This window comes from Perca fluviatilis, chromosome 16 (genome assembly GCF_010015445.1).
Source record: "Perca fluviatilis chromosome 16, GENO_Pfluv_1.0, whole genome shotgun sequence".
NCBI classification, from domain to species: domain Eukaryota; kingdom Metazoa; phylum Chordata; class Actinopteri; order Perciformes; family Percidae; genus Perca; species Perca fluviatilis.
Genome location: NC_053127.1, coordinates 30827363 through 30844273, shown reverse-complemented (window position 1 = coordinate 30844273; position 16911 = coordinate 30827363). Strand labels below are relative to the sequence as shown.

Sequence of the window (16911 nt, the reverse complement as noted above, 5' to 3'; positions counted from 1 at the left end):
TTGGACCACTTCTGTGTGATCGGGAACGGAGGAGAAGACATCCTGGTTCCAATCCACGAGTTCCAGGGCCATCTGTCGTTGATGTGGGGACAGATTTGGACCCAGCTGAACCTCATCTCGCGCCGGTTCCTTGGTCTCTGTGGGGGGTAGACAGCTGAACAACGCCTCTCTGGCGTGCCACTTCTTCAAGAAGTTAACATGATAAATCTGCTCAGTTTTTCTTTTATCTGGTTGCCTCACCTTGTAGTTTACTTCTCCCATGCGTTCAATGACCTCATATGGTCCTTCCCAGGAATTTACACTCAGCGGTTGGTAACAGGACCAGCACCCTGTCCCCCGGCTCAAACTCCCTGGGTTGAGCAGATCTGTTGTAGGAGGCTTGCTGTTGTCGCTGACTGGCCTCCAGGTGTTCGCGCATCATGGGATAGATGGCCTTCATTCTCTCCCTCATGGCCCCGACATGCTCGATCAATGTCCGCTGTTGGCAAGGCTGCTCCTCCCAGGCCTCCTTGGCGATGTCGAGCAGTCCTCTGGGTCTGTAGGAAAGTAAGAGCTCAAAGGGTGAAAAACCAGTAGAAGACTGTGGTACCTCTCTCACCGCAAACAATATGTATGGTAACAGCTGATCCCAGTTGCGCCCATCTTCCCCAACCGCCTTCCGCAGCATGGACTTTAGTGTCTTGTTAAAACGTTCAACTAGGCCGTCCGTTTGGAGGTGGTAGACCGAGGTTCTCAGCTGTTTGATTTTCAGTAAAGCACAGAGTTCTTTCATTACCCTGGACATGAATGGAGTCCCTTGGTCCGTCAATATCTCTTTTGGGATTCCCAGACTAGTTGAGAGAAGGAACAGCTCCTTGGCGATTTGTCTGGATGTAGCCTTCCTCAGCGGAATGGCCTCAGGGTACCGGGATGCATAGTCCAGAATGACCAGAATGTATTGATGCCCCCTGGAACTTTTCGGTAAGGGCCCGACTATGTCTAAGCCAATCCTCTCAAAAGGAGTTTCAATAATGGGCAAGGGAATGAGCGGGTTTCTATATGTGGGCTTTGGTGCAACCTGCTGACACTCAGGGCAACTACGACAGTAGTTCTCTATCTCTTTGTGTACTCCTGGCCAAAAGAAACGTTGCATTATTCTGTCCTTAGTCTTCTCTACCCCTAAGTGGGCCCCTAGCGGGTGTGCATGTGCTAGGTGGAGTACTGTGGCCCGATAGGGCTGTGGCACTAGGAGCTGTTCATGCACTTCATCATTTTTTTTTACTATCTGATACACTAACCCCCTGTTTACTGCGAAATGGGGGTAAGTAGGGCTTGTCCTATCACCTAATACTACACCTTCTAATACCTGCACATTTCTTAAGGCATTTGCAAGAGTAGGATCTTGTAATTGAGCTGTACCATACTGGCCTGTGAGAGGGGAAGCTCCTGGGTGCCTTGGACATCTTCTTCACTGGAGAATGGAGCACTTTCCTGGGCCGCGTTCTCTTCTCCCGTATCTGGACCAGTCTCTGTGTCGGTCTGGGCACCAGCCATCCCTATCAGAGCCCGGGCGGGAGTGAGTAATTCGGAGGACTGCACCAGAGCATTCCCAAGGATGAGTCTTGCCTCTCCGTTTCCGAGGTACTTGGGCTATCCTCTGAGACTCTCTCCAGAGTGGGTAAAAGGCTGGGCAGTCTCGTCCAATTAGGACAGGGACGGGGAGGGAATCAACCACCCCCGCCCGTGCGTGTGTATGGTTCCCCGTGTGTGCTGGTCATTGTGAGTTCAGTAATGGGGTAGTCTCTGGTGTCTCCATGGACACAGGAAACAAGGGAGGACTTTCCCTGGGGTCAGGCGCACGATGGGCCCATCAGGTCCTTACGCACCAGGGTGGCCCGGCTACCAGAATCCAGTAGGGCCTCCACGTCATAGTGATTCACAGTTACCGGGCAGGTGGGGGCCGATCTGGGCCGCCATCTACGACTCCCAAGAGTGAGGCGAAGCGGTGTGCGGTGCTGAGCTGGAGGACTCAGCAGTGGGCATAAGGTTCATCGGCTGGTTTTTCCCTTTTCCCACACTGCCAGGAGATATGTCCCATCTCCCCACACCGGTAACACTGTCGAGTTTCCCCTCCTGCTGTACTCGTCCTGGACGCCGCCGGTTTCTGCCCCCCCTGGAGCCGGGATAGGTCCTGGGCGGGGCAGCGTTCGAGGCCTTAGGGTTCTTTGGACGGGTTCCTCCCGCTTGTTGTGGGGCGTACTCCTGGGGTCTTTTCGGAAGCATGCAGCATCTCCGCTGTGGCCTGGTACTTTTCCACAGCTTCGCGCGGTCAGATCAGCCGTGGTCAAAACCTGTTGGCTGATGAACCGTTTTCGCCTCATAAGGCAGGGCGTGGTAAAGATCCACCACACGGCGCCCCCCTACGCCCGCTGCTGTATTCCTCTGCGGATCTAGCCATTTCCTGGTGATCCGGACAAGTTCATGCATCTGCGCCCGAGGAGGCTGGTCTAGTTGGAAGGTCCAGCTGTGAAAGCGCTGGGCCATACCAAACTTTGTGAGCCTGTTTCTGCTGAGGATCTCGGACTTCAGGGCATCATAGTTGGTAACCTGGTCAGGGCCCAGGTCCCGAACAGCATTCAGCGATTCCCCGGTTAGGAAGGGGGCTAACAGTCCAACCCACTGTTGCTTGGGCCAGGCTTCCCTAGTGGCCGTGGCCTCAAAGGCATGCAGGTATGCCTCAATGTCATCGGCAGCCCCCATCTTAGTTAGAAAGTCACTTGCCTTTATTGGGCGGGTATTTTGGACGACCATCTGTCTCTGCAACTGCAATTCCTCTGCCTTCAGAAGGTTGGCTTTCCTTTGCTCCTCCAAGAGCGCCACATTTGCTTGCATCTGGGCTTGCTGGCCAGCAACAAGGGCTTTCAATATGTCCTCCATCGTAGTCGGCGGGTAGCCCACGGCCAACTCAGTAAACTTGACGAGCACAGCTTCTATATCCTCCTTTGACATGCACTAGTTATGCTTGAGCGTGCCCACGTTCTCCACCATATGTGACGTCATGAGAGGCTGCACAGCTGTCAGCGGGGTGGCTCAAGTAGTGCAAGGAGACGAGGTTCAAATAATAACAAGGAATTTATTAAAGTTCTTGGAAGTCAATGAAAACATAACAGAATGCAGACATCTTGTTGCTCTTTAAGGGCCAACACTTCAGGGATGTCTCTTTGGCCTCTTGAAATCATAATTCTCTCCCTCAGGAAAATAAACAGTTTTTCTCAGCCTTACGGTAGTCCAGGCTGCAGCTAGTGGCCAAGCCAGCAGTAAGTCCTTCCAAATGTCTCTCACGTATTTCCACAGGTGAACACTTCCAACGGTGAGTCCCCTCCACAGACAAGTCTCTCCAACTCTTCATAGTCCTCATGGCAACAGCAGCACAGCGCTCTCGTCCTCCTGGGAGCCCAGCTTGGAGACCATGTCTCCCCACCACACACAGACCTCTCTAAGTGTGTGTCCATCCCTTAAAAACCCTTCAGCTCATCAGCTCCTGATTTGTCACAGCTGTATGGGAACATTGGCCACAGAGGGGTGGAGTTCCCGATTATACCAGCGGATGGAGCCATAGCTGTCTTTGCTTGCAGCCATCTCAGGGGGATGTAACGTCCGTCCAGGACACAGCCTCTCGTGACGTCACAATATATATATATATATATATATATATATATATACACACTACTGGTCAAAAGTTTTAGAACACCCCAATTTTTCCAGGTTTTTATTGAAATTCATGCAGTTCAATGTCTTATTGTACTCTGAAATGAAAGAATAGAACAAATGAACAATTTAAGTTAAAAAAGAAATCATGGAATCAATTTATAAACCAAAATGTATTCTAAATGTTTGACTCATCAACGTAGCCCCCTTTGGCAGATATAACATCTGAACACACTCGTGGCATTCTTTCTAAAATGGAAATCAAATATTCTTCAGAAAGTTCTTCCCTGTTGCAGAAGTTCCCATAAATGTGTGGCACTTGTAGGTTGCTTTGCTTTCACTTTTCTGTCCAGTTCATCCCAAACCAGCTCAATGGGGTTTAAGTCTGGTGACTGTGCTGGCCACTCCATGTTTTTAAGCTTACCATATTGTTCTTTTTTCCTAAGGTAGTTCTGGCATAGCTTGGACTTGTGTTTTGGATCATTATCTTGCTGTAGGATGAACCCCTGACCAACTAGGCACATAACAGAGGGTACTGCATGGTGCTGCAAAATGCTGTGGTAGCCGTTTTGGTTCAGGGTGCCTTTCACTCTGTACAAATCACTGACCCTGGATCCGGCAAAACAGCCCCAGACCATCATGCTTCCTCCTCCATGTTTGACAGTTGATGTCACACACTGAGGAACCATCCTTTCGCCTATTGGACGGAATACAAAAATCCTACGTGATGAACCGAAGATTTCAAATTTTGATTCATCAGTCCATAGCACCTTCTTCCAGTCTTCAGTAGTCCATTGACGATGTTTCTTGGCCCAGGCAAGCCTCTTTTTCTTATTCTGACGTCTTAGCAATGGCGTTCTTGCTGCAACTCGACCTGTCAAACCTGCAGCTCGAAGTCTTCTCTTTACAGTTGAAACTGAGACTTGCTTATTACGACCACTATTAAGCTGTGCTTGAAGCTGTTTTTGATGGTGAAGAATACTGTACTCACTGACACCTTGACTTTCTTCGCAATTTCTCTGTAGGAAGGACCAACGTTCTTAAGTGTTATGATGGTCTGTCTCTCTTCCATTTTGCATTTTTCCCGTCATTTTTATAGCAACACACTACTTTCTGCAGTACAATACTGTTCAAATAATGCTCACGAGGGTATGGTACCACAGTGTGTTCCAACAATACTTTTATACAAACAGAGGGGGTTGTAAATAATCCAGACAAGTTGGAACACCTGTGGGAATTGGTAGCACCAACTTTCAAAGCTTGATCAACCTTGATTGCTGCAGAACAGCTTTACGTTGTTTACCCATTTCTTGTTCCCTGAATTAGGCCTTTTTATAAAATACTGAAATGTACATTATTTTTCAGTTTTGGGTAACCTTACCTTTTTTTTTTAACTTCAGGCAATTCAACACTTACCTTTGTACCATTTCAAGCTATTCATTGGACTTGAACTGCTAAAATTTCAATAAAAAACAAAAAAAAATTGGGGTGTTCTAAAACTTTTGACCAGTAGTGTGTATATATTAACATGACTTCCAGCCCAACCTTGAAAAAGTAGAACAAAGCATTTCACTTTGGGTCACTGTGATTGAGACATTTTATTTAAAACCCAGGTTGGCTCCAAAAGAAATTCACACCTTAACAAATCAAAACACTTTTGATCAGTTGAAGTAGACAGTATTGAGTCTATGCAAATCTACTCAGGCAGACTTGAGTTGAATTTCTTCTCAGCTTTTGTTTATTCTGTTGTTTCCTGTAACCTTATATAAAACCCTGGCTAGAAACTCATCCTGGGCAGAGATAGTTCTACAGCTTTTTGAGAGCTTTCTGAGAACTTCTGTCTCCACTGTGCAGTAAATAAAACTCGTCCGAACCAGCAACTGAATCGGACCTGAAAGAACTTTTCTTCCATACTGGCTATTACTATCCATCCATCCATCCATCCATCTTCGTCCGCTTATCCAGAGTCGGGTTGCGGGGGCAGCAACTCCAGCAGGGGACCCCAATCTTCCCTTTCCTGAGCCACATTAACCATCTCCGACTGGGGGATCCCAAGGCGTTCCCAGGCCAGGTTGGAGATATAATCCCTCCACCTAGTCCTGGGTCTTCCCCGAGGCCTCCTCCCAGCCGGATGTACCTGAAACACCTCCCAAGGCAGTAGCCCAGGGGGCATCCTTACCAGATGCCCAAACAACCTCAACTGGCTCCTTTCGACGCAAAGGAGCAGCAGCTCTACTCCGAGCTCCTCACGGATGACTGAGCTTCTCACCCTATCTCTAAGGGAAATGCCAGCCACCCTCCTGAGGTAACCCATTTCGGCCGCTTGTACCCTGGATCTCGTTCTTTCGGTCATGACCCAGCCTTCATGACGATAGGTGAGGGTAGGAACGAAAACTGACCGGTAGATCAAGAGCTTTGCCTTCTGGCTCAGCTCTCTTTTTGTCACAACGGTGCGATAAATTGAATGTAATACCGCCCCCGCTGCACCGATTTTCCGACCAATCTCCTGTTCCATTGTCCCCTTACTCGTGAACAAGACCCCAAGGTATTTGAACTCCTTCACTTGGGGTAAGGACTAATTCCCTACCTGGAGAAGGCAGTAATGGCATGGCCTCAGATTTAGAGGTGCTGATGCTCATCCCAGCCGCTTCACACTCGGCTGCGATCCGATCTAGTGAGTGCTAAAGGTCACAGGCCAATGATGCCATCAGGACCACATCATCTGCAAAAAGCAGCGATGAGAGACCCATGTCTATTACTAGATCCATTTAAAAAGGTCCTTATTGGTGCTAGTATTAGTCCATATCAGATTGATGGATAACTAATGACCATGTATTTTGAGCACTGAGCTAAAAAATTTACATTTTATGTATCCCAATAATGAATCTTCATTCCCAACAGGAGTTGTCCACTTCTTTAAGGGAAACATCCACTATAAATTTGACTCAGAATCCAAACATGTCTTCTCCACCGGTCCTGCTAACGACCTGCTGGAATGCAAGAACAATTGACGACAATGAAATACTGACAGGGAGGAGATAATTGAAGGAAAGCACACCATGTAGCCTGAAGCTAATGCTATGTATTTGATGTGTGTGTATACAGTGTTACAAAACACCTAGATTCAGTAGAAACCACAATGTACCCAATACCAAATTGGGTAACTGATGAATCCACGACAGTGGTCAAAGTGTTACAGTACCTCAGTGTGTAATACCATGTTGTAATATATAATATGTTTTGTGTTGGATTTGATTTTAAAGTTGAACTTACAAATATTTGTTTCATTCAAATGTTGCTGCTGAAAGTGTAGTTTTTTTGTTTTTTTTTACATTTTAGATGATACCTCCATTTCAAGACACTTAACAGCATATAAAATATATATCTGTGATTCTGCCAGCATTGTGACAATGTTCTGTTGTATATCTATAAAACATGAATCTTTGCCTTTTTATTGCAACACATTCATTCTCTCTGAGTGTCTTCATATACTGGTGTTGATCAATGTACCTGAGACAATTTGAAACAGACACTACTACTCCTCCTAGTTCACTATTGGGTAACAGTGACCAAAATGTAGCTTTCCACATCATTGATGTACAAAGTGGTTGTAGATTACTATAGACACACCTGGATTGAAAATAACCACTAACCAATGCACGCAGATCCTCCATCAAGTGAAAGACCCTATATGTTTTTTATGCAGTAAAACACCCACAAATATGTTATAAAATAAACTGACTTGGAGAGTTACAGTAGGAAATATGATTAGGCCCAAATGAATGAATGAATAATTATTATGGCACAGCATAATACATGACTCTACAGTAGGCATCTATAAGTACTCCACATTTTGTTCACAATGACATGACACGACATGTCGCTGTTTGGTCACAAAGCACGTCACTGTCTTACCAGAAGCAACAGCATGCGGGCTGGGGAAGACACTTTGTGAGTCAGAGGTATAGCCTATTGATGAGAGAACACCTGAACAAAATATGAAATAGAATTGTCAAAGACGTACAAAATGGCAAGCATTTCTGTCAAACCTCTCAGAGGAGATACTTTAAAAAGACTGCGTGGCTCAGAATGCATACAGGTCTTTGGGATGAAGTAAAACACAGATCAAGATGTTGACACCCTAATCCTCGTTCATTTGAGAGTTTATTCCAATTTTTAAGTATCTAAAATGTAATGTCAATAAAGTGTTCATTCTCAGCTGTTATCACTGCCAAGAGGGTTATATATTTGGTTATGATTATTTCTTTGTTATTTTATAACTAGGCTACTTTACATTTGATGGAAGGTTGGGAGATGACACCAGGAATATATGATTTGTTTTTTTGCACATCTTGATAATCAATTTGCAGATTCTGACATATTTTTCCATGTTGACAAAACAATGTCATCATCAAACATATTACATAAGCTTCCTCAGCAAATGGAATTCGGGCAGTTTTCAAAAAGATTTCTTAACATTTTAAGATAAGGCATTTTCTGACCAAATCTTAAATGAACTATTTCAGGAAAATCTGGATCCAAATACAAATTCTAAATGTTATATTGGCTTTTTTATTAGATTTTTTTGTGAAACTAATTTTCCAGATACCCCTCATTTTTTGAAGCCATGGAAATGGAATGGAATGGAAATTGATTTATTTGAAACAGGGACAATGCACAAATAAACATTAAACTTGTTAAACAAGAGAATATGTCGTTGGCCAGATTATAACAACAATTGCTAATTTCCACCTGTAGTCCCTGGGCAGGTATGACAAATTTAAAAAACAATTTACAATTTTAAATAGAAATATCACAAAACTATATAATATATATAAATGACAGGATGTGCATAGTAATTAAGAACAAACAGTTTAGTTAAAACAGGGGCGCCATCAGCCCACTCACCATGAGCAATACGACTGTTGGAAATTGAGAACTTGTGCAAAATAAGTGTCTCTGAAGAAGATGTACAAGTAGCAGTACAACCCCTAACCCTATGGCAGATTCATGAGATTGTTGTAATGTAATCTTTATTTGATAAAAATGTCACTAGGCGTAGTCTGTTACATGTACCAACATGTGTTATGTCATCATAATTAGGGTCTTGTTTTGGGAAACTTTTTTGTTGGGTGAGCAATCAAAGCACAACTTCCTCTCGTATCCATAAAAGGAATATTGAGTCTCTGATTCAAGGACGTAGTTGTTTAACACGCCCTCTCCTCAGCCTTTATAACAGCTGCCTGCAGCTCAGAAACACAGGTTGTATTCAACGAAACATGAAGACTTTCAATCTGTGCATTCTAGTGAGCCTGGCTGTCGCAGTTTACTGCGTGCCAATATCGCATGTTACTGGGCAAGATGAGGATTTTGCAGAGGTATGTATTCTTGCTTTGCCTTGTTCTTCAAGCATGTGGAAACTTGAATTTATCCAGATATCTTAATGTTACGCTGTACAGGAAAAAAATGTGGGAAGCTGCTGTAAATAGATTTGCATATTAACAAACAGATCACTTCTTACTATATAGAGCGTATTATGTACATCCTGCAGCTGATGCATGTTTAAGTATCAAACACCTGTTCTTTTTTACAGAGCTACCTGAAGAAATTCTTCAACCTAACAGAGGAGAAAGGTCCCACTAGCAGACGTGGGGTCAGCGCGGTGAGCAGGAAGCTGAGTGAGATGCAGAGATTCTTTGGCCTCCATATCACCGGGACTCTGGATGCTGACACCATGACGATGATGAAGAAGCCCCGCTGTGGCGTCCCAGACACCAACATTGCCAGTTTCTCCACGTTTGGAAGTAACCTCAAGTGGGAGAAAAACAGCCTTACCTACAGGTGACTGATCTGAAGAGAAAATGTATGAGAGAAACATAAAGGTGCCCTGCCATATAAAACCGTTTTTACTTGCACTTTTTGAAATCTGTTAGGTCCATATGTGTTTGTGTTATGTGGTGAATGTGAAAATGAACTGCTACCTCCTCTGTCAGCTCTAGCCACTGAAAAGAAATAAGCGGAGAAATCAGGCCAATTACAAAAGTCTGACGTGGTGTTGCCTGAGCTCATTACTATTCATGAGCTCACCCAGTTGCGCTGGGTAAAGGATGCTGATAGCCAGGCTCTCATTGGCTAGCTGTTAGCCAATCAGAGTCAAGCAGCTTAGCTTGTTGAATATTAATGAGAACTGGCATAAATTGAGCTGTCTTCCTGTAGGCTTTCTATACCACGCTAGAATGGCTTGAAACAAGGTAACCAAGGCATTTTTTCAACAAAAAATGTTACAGAGTCCATGGTAGAACTTCAGACATTACCACAAAGTCATGAAATACGTATGGCAGGGCACCTTTAATGTAGGCAGTACATGTCATTAATTATTTAAACATAACTAACCCTTTTCTGTCCTACAGGATAGAGAACTACACACCTGACATGTCTGCGTCAGAGGTAGATGACTCCATAGAGAAAGCGCTGCAGGTTTGGGCCAAAGTCACTCCTCTGAGATTCACAAGAATCCAAAGTGGCACCGCTGACATCATGATCTCCTTTGGCCGCCGAGGTGAGTGCTCAATAACTTTTCCTGTGTCTTTCCCAGTTATATACTCTCTCTGTGCTCAGGTTATTGGTTGTGATGTCCCATAAAGCATCTTTGCTGTAACTACATGTGTTTGCTGTGTCTTGTATCACATTGGGCAGCTGATCAATAATAGCGCTAAGATCCATTTAAAAAACCCTGTTCTGATTTATGTTTTTTTCACGGCTTGTAGCTCTATTTGGTTTGGAAAACCTGACATGAGTATGATTTCTTGTCAACAGAACATGGTGATTATTACCCCTTTGATGGCCCTGATGGCACTCTTGCCCATGCCTTCGCCCCGGGCACTGGCATTGGAGGAGATGCTCATTTTGATGATGATGAGGCCTTCACTTTCCGCTCAAATACTGGTCAGTTTGTTCTCTTGTATTCACTAACTGTGTCAGTGTATGTTTTGAGAGCTGTAACTAACCTGTACTTCTGTGTTACCTGCTGTAGGCTACGTCCTCTTCCTGGTGGCTGCCCATGAGTTTGGCCACTCCCTGGGCTTGTCTCACTCTGATGATCCTGGTGCTCTCATGTACCCTGTGTACTCATACAATAACCCAGACACCTTTGTTCTGCCACGGGATGATGTCAACGGCATCCAGTCTCTCTATGGTTAGTACTAACTGGCTGGATCATCCATGCCTGTTTGCAACGCATTCTCATTAACCGGTTGGTATCATATCCTACGAAAATGTATGCACACCAATTTGTTTGATATCCTACGAAATTACGACTGCTGGCTGGTCACGTGACGATTAAGGTTAGCGGTCAGTTAAATTTATCTGAATAAAGGTTACTGCAAACCGGAAGTCCAGATTAGAAAAAAAGACTGTGGTTTTGGTTTCAAAACCTGTCCCCTTAAGTAGTACTCCAGGGACACGATCACATGTTTCCTGGGTGAAAGTCTCACCAGAGCAGTCTTATACAGCAGCACTCAACATGGTGCATACAGTAATAAATATGTGGAATACATACAAATTACTGTTCATTACTTTTCATAGCTGTATGCACGAATGGTTCAAAAGAACAGCCTGTTGTACACACAGCACTTGATAACACTTGGTTTTATGCTATTGTTGTAATGAGATTCTGATTTTATTTAACCTCCAGGTCCAAACCCTGATACGGATGGAGATATAGATAAACCTGAGCCCCCCACCACCCCCGATGCCTGTGATTCAACCCTGGTCCTGGATGCTGTTGCCACCCTCCGAGGAGAGATGCTCTTCTTCAAGGACAAGTAATGCAGACGTACAGTAGAAAAAAAAATGTAAATGCTGAAGTCCATTAAGAGTGTTTTCTCTGTACACAATATGAATTATAAACTACTTTATGTTCTTGTGTGTTCTCAGCTTCTTCTGGCGGAGCTACCCTCAGAGCAATACACCTCAGCAAACTCTCATCACAAACTTCCAAAGCCCCAAGCCACATCCGGCCGGCTGCTTAAAAAAGCCTACAGTCAGACAGAGTCCTTCTCTTTAAAGGTATGTGTTCTCCTTATCTAATCTAACAACATTGTCAAGACTGTATCTTATGTACATGCATATATTAAAAATTATTTTCTTTTGATCTCGATACAGATCAGAGAGTGTGGGCTTTCAATGGCTATGATCTTGTGAGAGGCTATCCTAAACCAATTTCCAGTTTTGGTCTGCCCACAAGAGTGAAGAAAATCGATGCGGCCCTCTATGACGTGGAATCTGCCAAGACTCTGTTCTTTGTAGGCACCTCTTACTACAGGTGCGTTCAAATGATCAGATGATGTGAAATCAATTCAGGTGACGTGACATAGGTGTGATGATGTTTTACAAGATGGTTTACAAATTTGGAATCAGTCTAATTATTGTCTGTGTTTCCTCAGTTATGATGAGGCCAAGAAGACCATGGACCAGGGATTCCCCAAGCCAGTGGATCAGACGTTCTCCGGTCTGACCGGCAAGGTGACTGCAGCTCTCCAGGTCAAAGGTGAGTCACATTCAAAGCTGACCTGAGAATTCCAAGTCAAAACAACTGAAATTAGATATTTTTTGCAGATGAACTAACATTGAGTCTCTGTTCTGCAGGTTTTACTTACATCTACAGCGGATCGTACATGTTTGAGTACAGCCTGAGCACCGGGAGGTTGTTCCGTGTGCTGAGGAACAGCTACTTCCTGCGGTGCTCTAACTTCTAGAGCAGTTTACTGGCCAAGCTGTTTATTTAGCCACTCTGAATGAGAATGAAGGAAACAGAGTTAAAGTGTCCATGCATATGCAATAATATATCTTATAATATAGAATATTATTTGTACACATGTATGTGTTCATACTGGATATATGCCCTTCCTGAGAACAGCACCTTATATGTTTTTTAAAATGGTATTTTTGTGATGTCAGCGATTGCTTTTTTAAATTTAATTTAAGTTTATTTTATCTAAGTTTATTTATGCCATAGTCATAATTTAATTACTGTTCTTGTTTTTGTTATATTTTTGTGTTTAATGTAGTGTGTGGAACTTTGGAGCATGTTACGTAAATGTATTTTCAAATATTAACATTGTTACAATTGCACATGTCTACACAGATTTGTACGTCACTGTAATAAAACATCTGATTGTAGGTCTTTGGGATGAAGTAAAACACAGATCAAGATGTTGACACCCTAATCATCGTTCATTTGAGAGTTTATTCCAATATTTAAGTATCTAAAATGTAATGTCAATAAAGTGTTCATTCTCAGCTGTTATCACTGCCAAGAGGGTTATATATTTGGTTCATTACCTGTACTGCACTTGTTTGAACTCAATACCTGCATAAAAGACACCTGTCCACACACTCAATCAAACAGACTCCAACCTCTCCACAATGGCCAAGACCAGAGAGCTGAGTAAGGACATGTGGTCTGATGAGACAAAAATAGAGCTTTTTGGTCTAAACTCCACTCACCATGTTTGGAGGAAGAAGAAGGATGAGTACAACCCTAAGAACACCATGGAAACATCATTCTTTGGGGATGCTTTTTAAGTAGGAAAACCTGCAAAATCGGCAGTGTATCAAATACTTGTTCTCCCCACTGTATGATTTGTTTTTTTGCACATCTTGATGATCAATTTTCAGATTCCGACATATTTTTAAAGGTTGAAAAAACAATGTCATCATCAACTCCATTTAATAGCTGTCCTGGAGCTTATAAACATATTACACAAGCTTCCTCAGCAAATGGAATTTGGGCATTTTTTAAAAAGATTTCTTAACATTTTAAGATAAGGCATCTTTCTGACCAAATGTTAAATGAACTATTTCAGGCAAATCTGGATCCAAATACAAATTCTAAATGTTATATTGGCTTTTTCATTAGATGTTTTTGTGAAACAAATTTTCCAGATACCCTTAATCTTTTGAAGCCATGAGCAATATGACTGTTGGAAAACTGAGAACTTGTGCAAAATAAGTGTCTCTGAAGAAGATGTACAAGTAGTAGTACAACCCCTAACTCTATTGCACATTCATGAGATTGTTGTAATGTAATCTTTATTTGATAAAAATGTCACTAGGCGTAGTCTGTTACATGTATCAAAATGTGTTATGTCATCATAATTAGTGTCTTGTTTTGGGAAACTTTTTTGTTGGTGAGCAATCAAAGCACAACTTCCTCTCGTATCCATAAAAGGAATATTGAGTCTCTGATTCAAGGACGTAGTTGTTTAACACGCCCTCTCCTCAGCCTTTATAACAGCTGCCTGCAGCTCAGAAACACAGGTTGTATTCAACGAAACATGAAGACTTTCAATCTGTGCATTCTAGTGAGCCTGGCTGTCGCAGTTTACTGCGTGCCAATATCGCATGTTACTGGGCAAGATGAGGATTTTGCAGAGGTATGTATTCTTGCTTTGCCTTGTTCTTCAAGCATGTGGAAACTTGAATTTATCCAGATATCTTAATGTTACAATGTACAGGAAAAAAATGTGGGAAGCTGCTGTAAACAGTTCTGCATATTAACAAACAGATCTCTTCTTACTATATAGAGCGTATTATGTAGATCCTGCAGCTGATGCAAGTATCAAACTCCTGTTCTTTTTTATAGAGCTACCTGAAGAAATTCTTCAACCTAAAAGAGGAGAAAGGTCCCACTAGCAGACGTGGGGTCAGCGCGGTGAGCAGGAAGCTGAGTGAGATGCAGAGATTCTTTGGCCTCCATATCACCGGGACTCTGGATGCTGACACCATGACGATGATGAAGAAGCCCCGCTGTGGCGTCCCAGACACCAACATTGCCAGTTTCTCCACGTTTGAAAGAAACCTGAAGTGGGAGAAAAACAGCCTTACCTACAGGTGACTGATCTGAAGAGAATGTGTGTGAGAGAAACTTAATGTAGGCAGTGCATGTCGTTAATTATTTAAATACAACTAACCCTTTTCTGTCCTACAGGATAGAGAACTACACATCTGACATGTCTGTGCAAGAGGTAGATGACTCCATAGAAAAAGCGCTGCAGGTTTGGGCCAAAGTCACTCCTCTGAGATTCACAAGAATCCAAAGTGGCACCGCTGACATCATGATCTCCTTTGGCCGCCAAGGTGAGTGCTCAATAACTTTTCCTGTGTCTTTCCCAGTTATATACTCTCTCTGTGCTCAGGTTATTGGTTGTGACGTCCCATAAAGCGTCTTTGCTGTAACTACATGTGTTTGCTGTGTCTTGTGTCACATTGGGCAGCTGATCAATAATAGCGCTAAGATGCATTTTAAAAACCCTGTTCTGATTTGCATTTTTTTAATGGCTTGCAGCTCTATTTGGTTGGAAAAACCTGACATGATTTCTTGTCAACAGAACATGGTGATTTTTACCCTTTTGATGGCCCTGATGGCACTCTTACCCATGCCTTCCCCCCGGGCACTGGCATTGGAGGAGATGCTCATTTTGATGATGATGAGTCCTTTACTTTCCGCTCAAATACCGGTCAGTTTGTTCTCTTTTACTCACTAACTGCTACTCTCAGTGTACGTTTTGACATGCTATAATCATGGAGAGGAACTGTAACTAACCTGTATTTCGTGTTTTTCCTGCTGTAGGCTACGTCCTCTTCCTGGTGGCTGCCCATGAGTTTGGCCACTCCCTGGGCTTGTCTCACTCTGATGATCCTGGTGCTCTCATGTACCCTGTGTACTCATACAATAACCCAGACACCTTTGTTCTGCCACGGGATGATATCAACGGCATCCAGTCTCTCTATGGTTAGTACTAACTGGCTGGATCATCCATGCCTGTTTGCAACGCATTCTCATTAACCGGTTTGTATCATATTCTATGAAAATGTATGCACACCAATTCGTTTGCTATCCTACAAAATTACGACTGCTGGCTGGTCACGTGACTATTAAGTTTAGCGGTTACTGTAAGCCGGGTACAGGGCACAGTGAGGAGACGATCCTTTTAGAGGCTTTTAAGATTAACGTCAGGTAAATTCTGGCACCAGAACAACTAGTTCAGATTAGAAAAAAAGACTGTGGTTTGGGTTTAAACACACCTGTCCCCTTAAGTAGTACTCCAGGGACATGAACACACGTTTCCTGGGTGAAAGTGTCAAAGTGGTCTTATACAGCAGCACTCAACATGGTGCATACAGTAATAAATACATGGAATACATACAAATTACTGTGCATTACTTTAGCTAGCTGTATGTGGAAATGGTAAAAAAAACAGCCTGTTGTACACATAGCACTTGATAACACTTGGTTTTATGACATTGTTGTAATGAGATTCTGATTTTATTTAACCTCCAGGTCCAAAACCTGATACGGATGGAGATATAGATAAACCTCAGCCCCCCACCACCCCCGATGCCTGTGATTCAACCCTGGTCCTGGATGCTGTCGCCACCCTGCGAGGAGAGATGCTCTTCTTCAAGGACAAGTAATGCAGACATACAGTAGAAAAAAAAAATCTAAATGCTGAAGTCCAGTAAGAGTTTTTTCTCTGCACACAATATGGATTATAAACTACTTTATGTTCTTGTGTGTTCTCAGCTTCTTCTGGCGGAGCTACCCTCAGAGCAATACACCTCAGCAAACTCTCATCACAAACTTCTGGCCCAAAGCCCCCACCCACATCGACGCTGCTTATGAAAGCCAACAGTCAGACAGACTCCTTCTCTTTAAAGGTATGTGTTCTCCTTATCTAATCTAACAACGTTGTCAAGACTGTATCTTATGTACATGCATATATTAAAAAGTATTTTCTTTTGATCTCGATACAGATCGGAGAGTGTGGGCTTTCAGTGGCTATGATCTTGTGAGAGGCTATCCTAAACCAATTTCCAGTTTTGGTCTGCCCAAAAGTGTCAAGAAAATCAATGCGGCCCTCTATGACGTGGAATCTGCCAAGACTCTGTTCTTTGTAGGCACCTCTTACTACAGGTGCGTTCAAATGATCAAATGATGTGAAATGAATTCAGGTGACATGACGTAGGTGTGATGATGTTTTACAAGATGGTTTACAAATTTTGAATCAGTCTAATTATTGTCTGTGTTTCCTCAGTTATGATGAGGCCAAGAAGACCATGGACCAGGGATTCCCCAAGCCAGTGGATCAGACGTTCTCCGGCCTGACCAGCAAAGTGACTGCAGCTCTCCAGGTCAAAGGTGAGTCACATTCAAAGCTGACC

At 43.3% G+C, this 16911-nt stretch overlaps 1 protein-coding gene and 1 pseudogene across 4 annotated transcripts in view; both read left to right on the top strand.

The window, feature by feature from the left end:
* The first annotated feature begins 8906 nt into the window (after window positions 1-8906).
* On the top strand, window positions 8907-12994 carry LOC120543893 (annotated as a pseudogene).
* A 970-nt stretch (window positions 12995-13964) lies between these two features.
* Window positions 13965-16911, top strand: part of LOC120543890 (collagenase 3-like) — a 92745-nt gene continuing 89798 nt past the window's right edge. For all 4 annotated transcript variants that reach the window (XM_039777253.1, XM_039777254.1, XM_039777252.1 and 1 more), the window contains exons 1-9: window positions 13965-14123; window positions 14333-14580; window positions 14678-14826; window positions 15078-15206; window positions 15320-15481; window positions 16031-16160; window positions 16274-16407; window positions 16504-16663; window positions 16785-16888. In XM_039777253.1, coding sequence (XP_039633187.1) covers window positions 14025-14123; window positions 14333-14580; window positions 14678-14826; window positions 15078-15206; window positions 15320-15481; window positions 16031-16160; window positions 16274-16407; window positions 16504-16663; window positions 16785-16888 — 1315 coding nt within the window. In that variant the 5' untranslated portion in view covers window positions 13965-14024. The remainder of the gene's footprint in view (window positions 14124-14332; window positions 14581-14677; window positions 14827-15077; window positions 15207-15319; window positions 15482-16030; window positions 16161-16273; window positions 16408-16503; window positions 16664-16784; window positions 16889-16911) is intronic.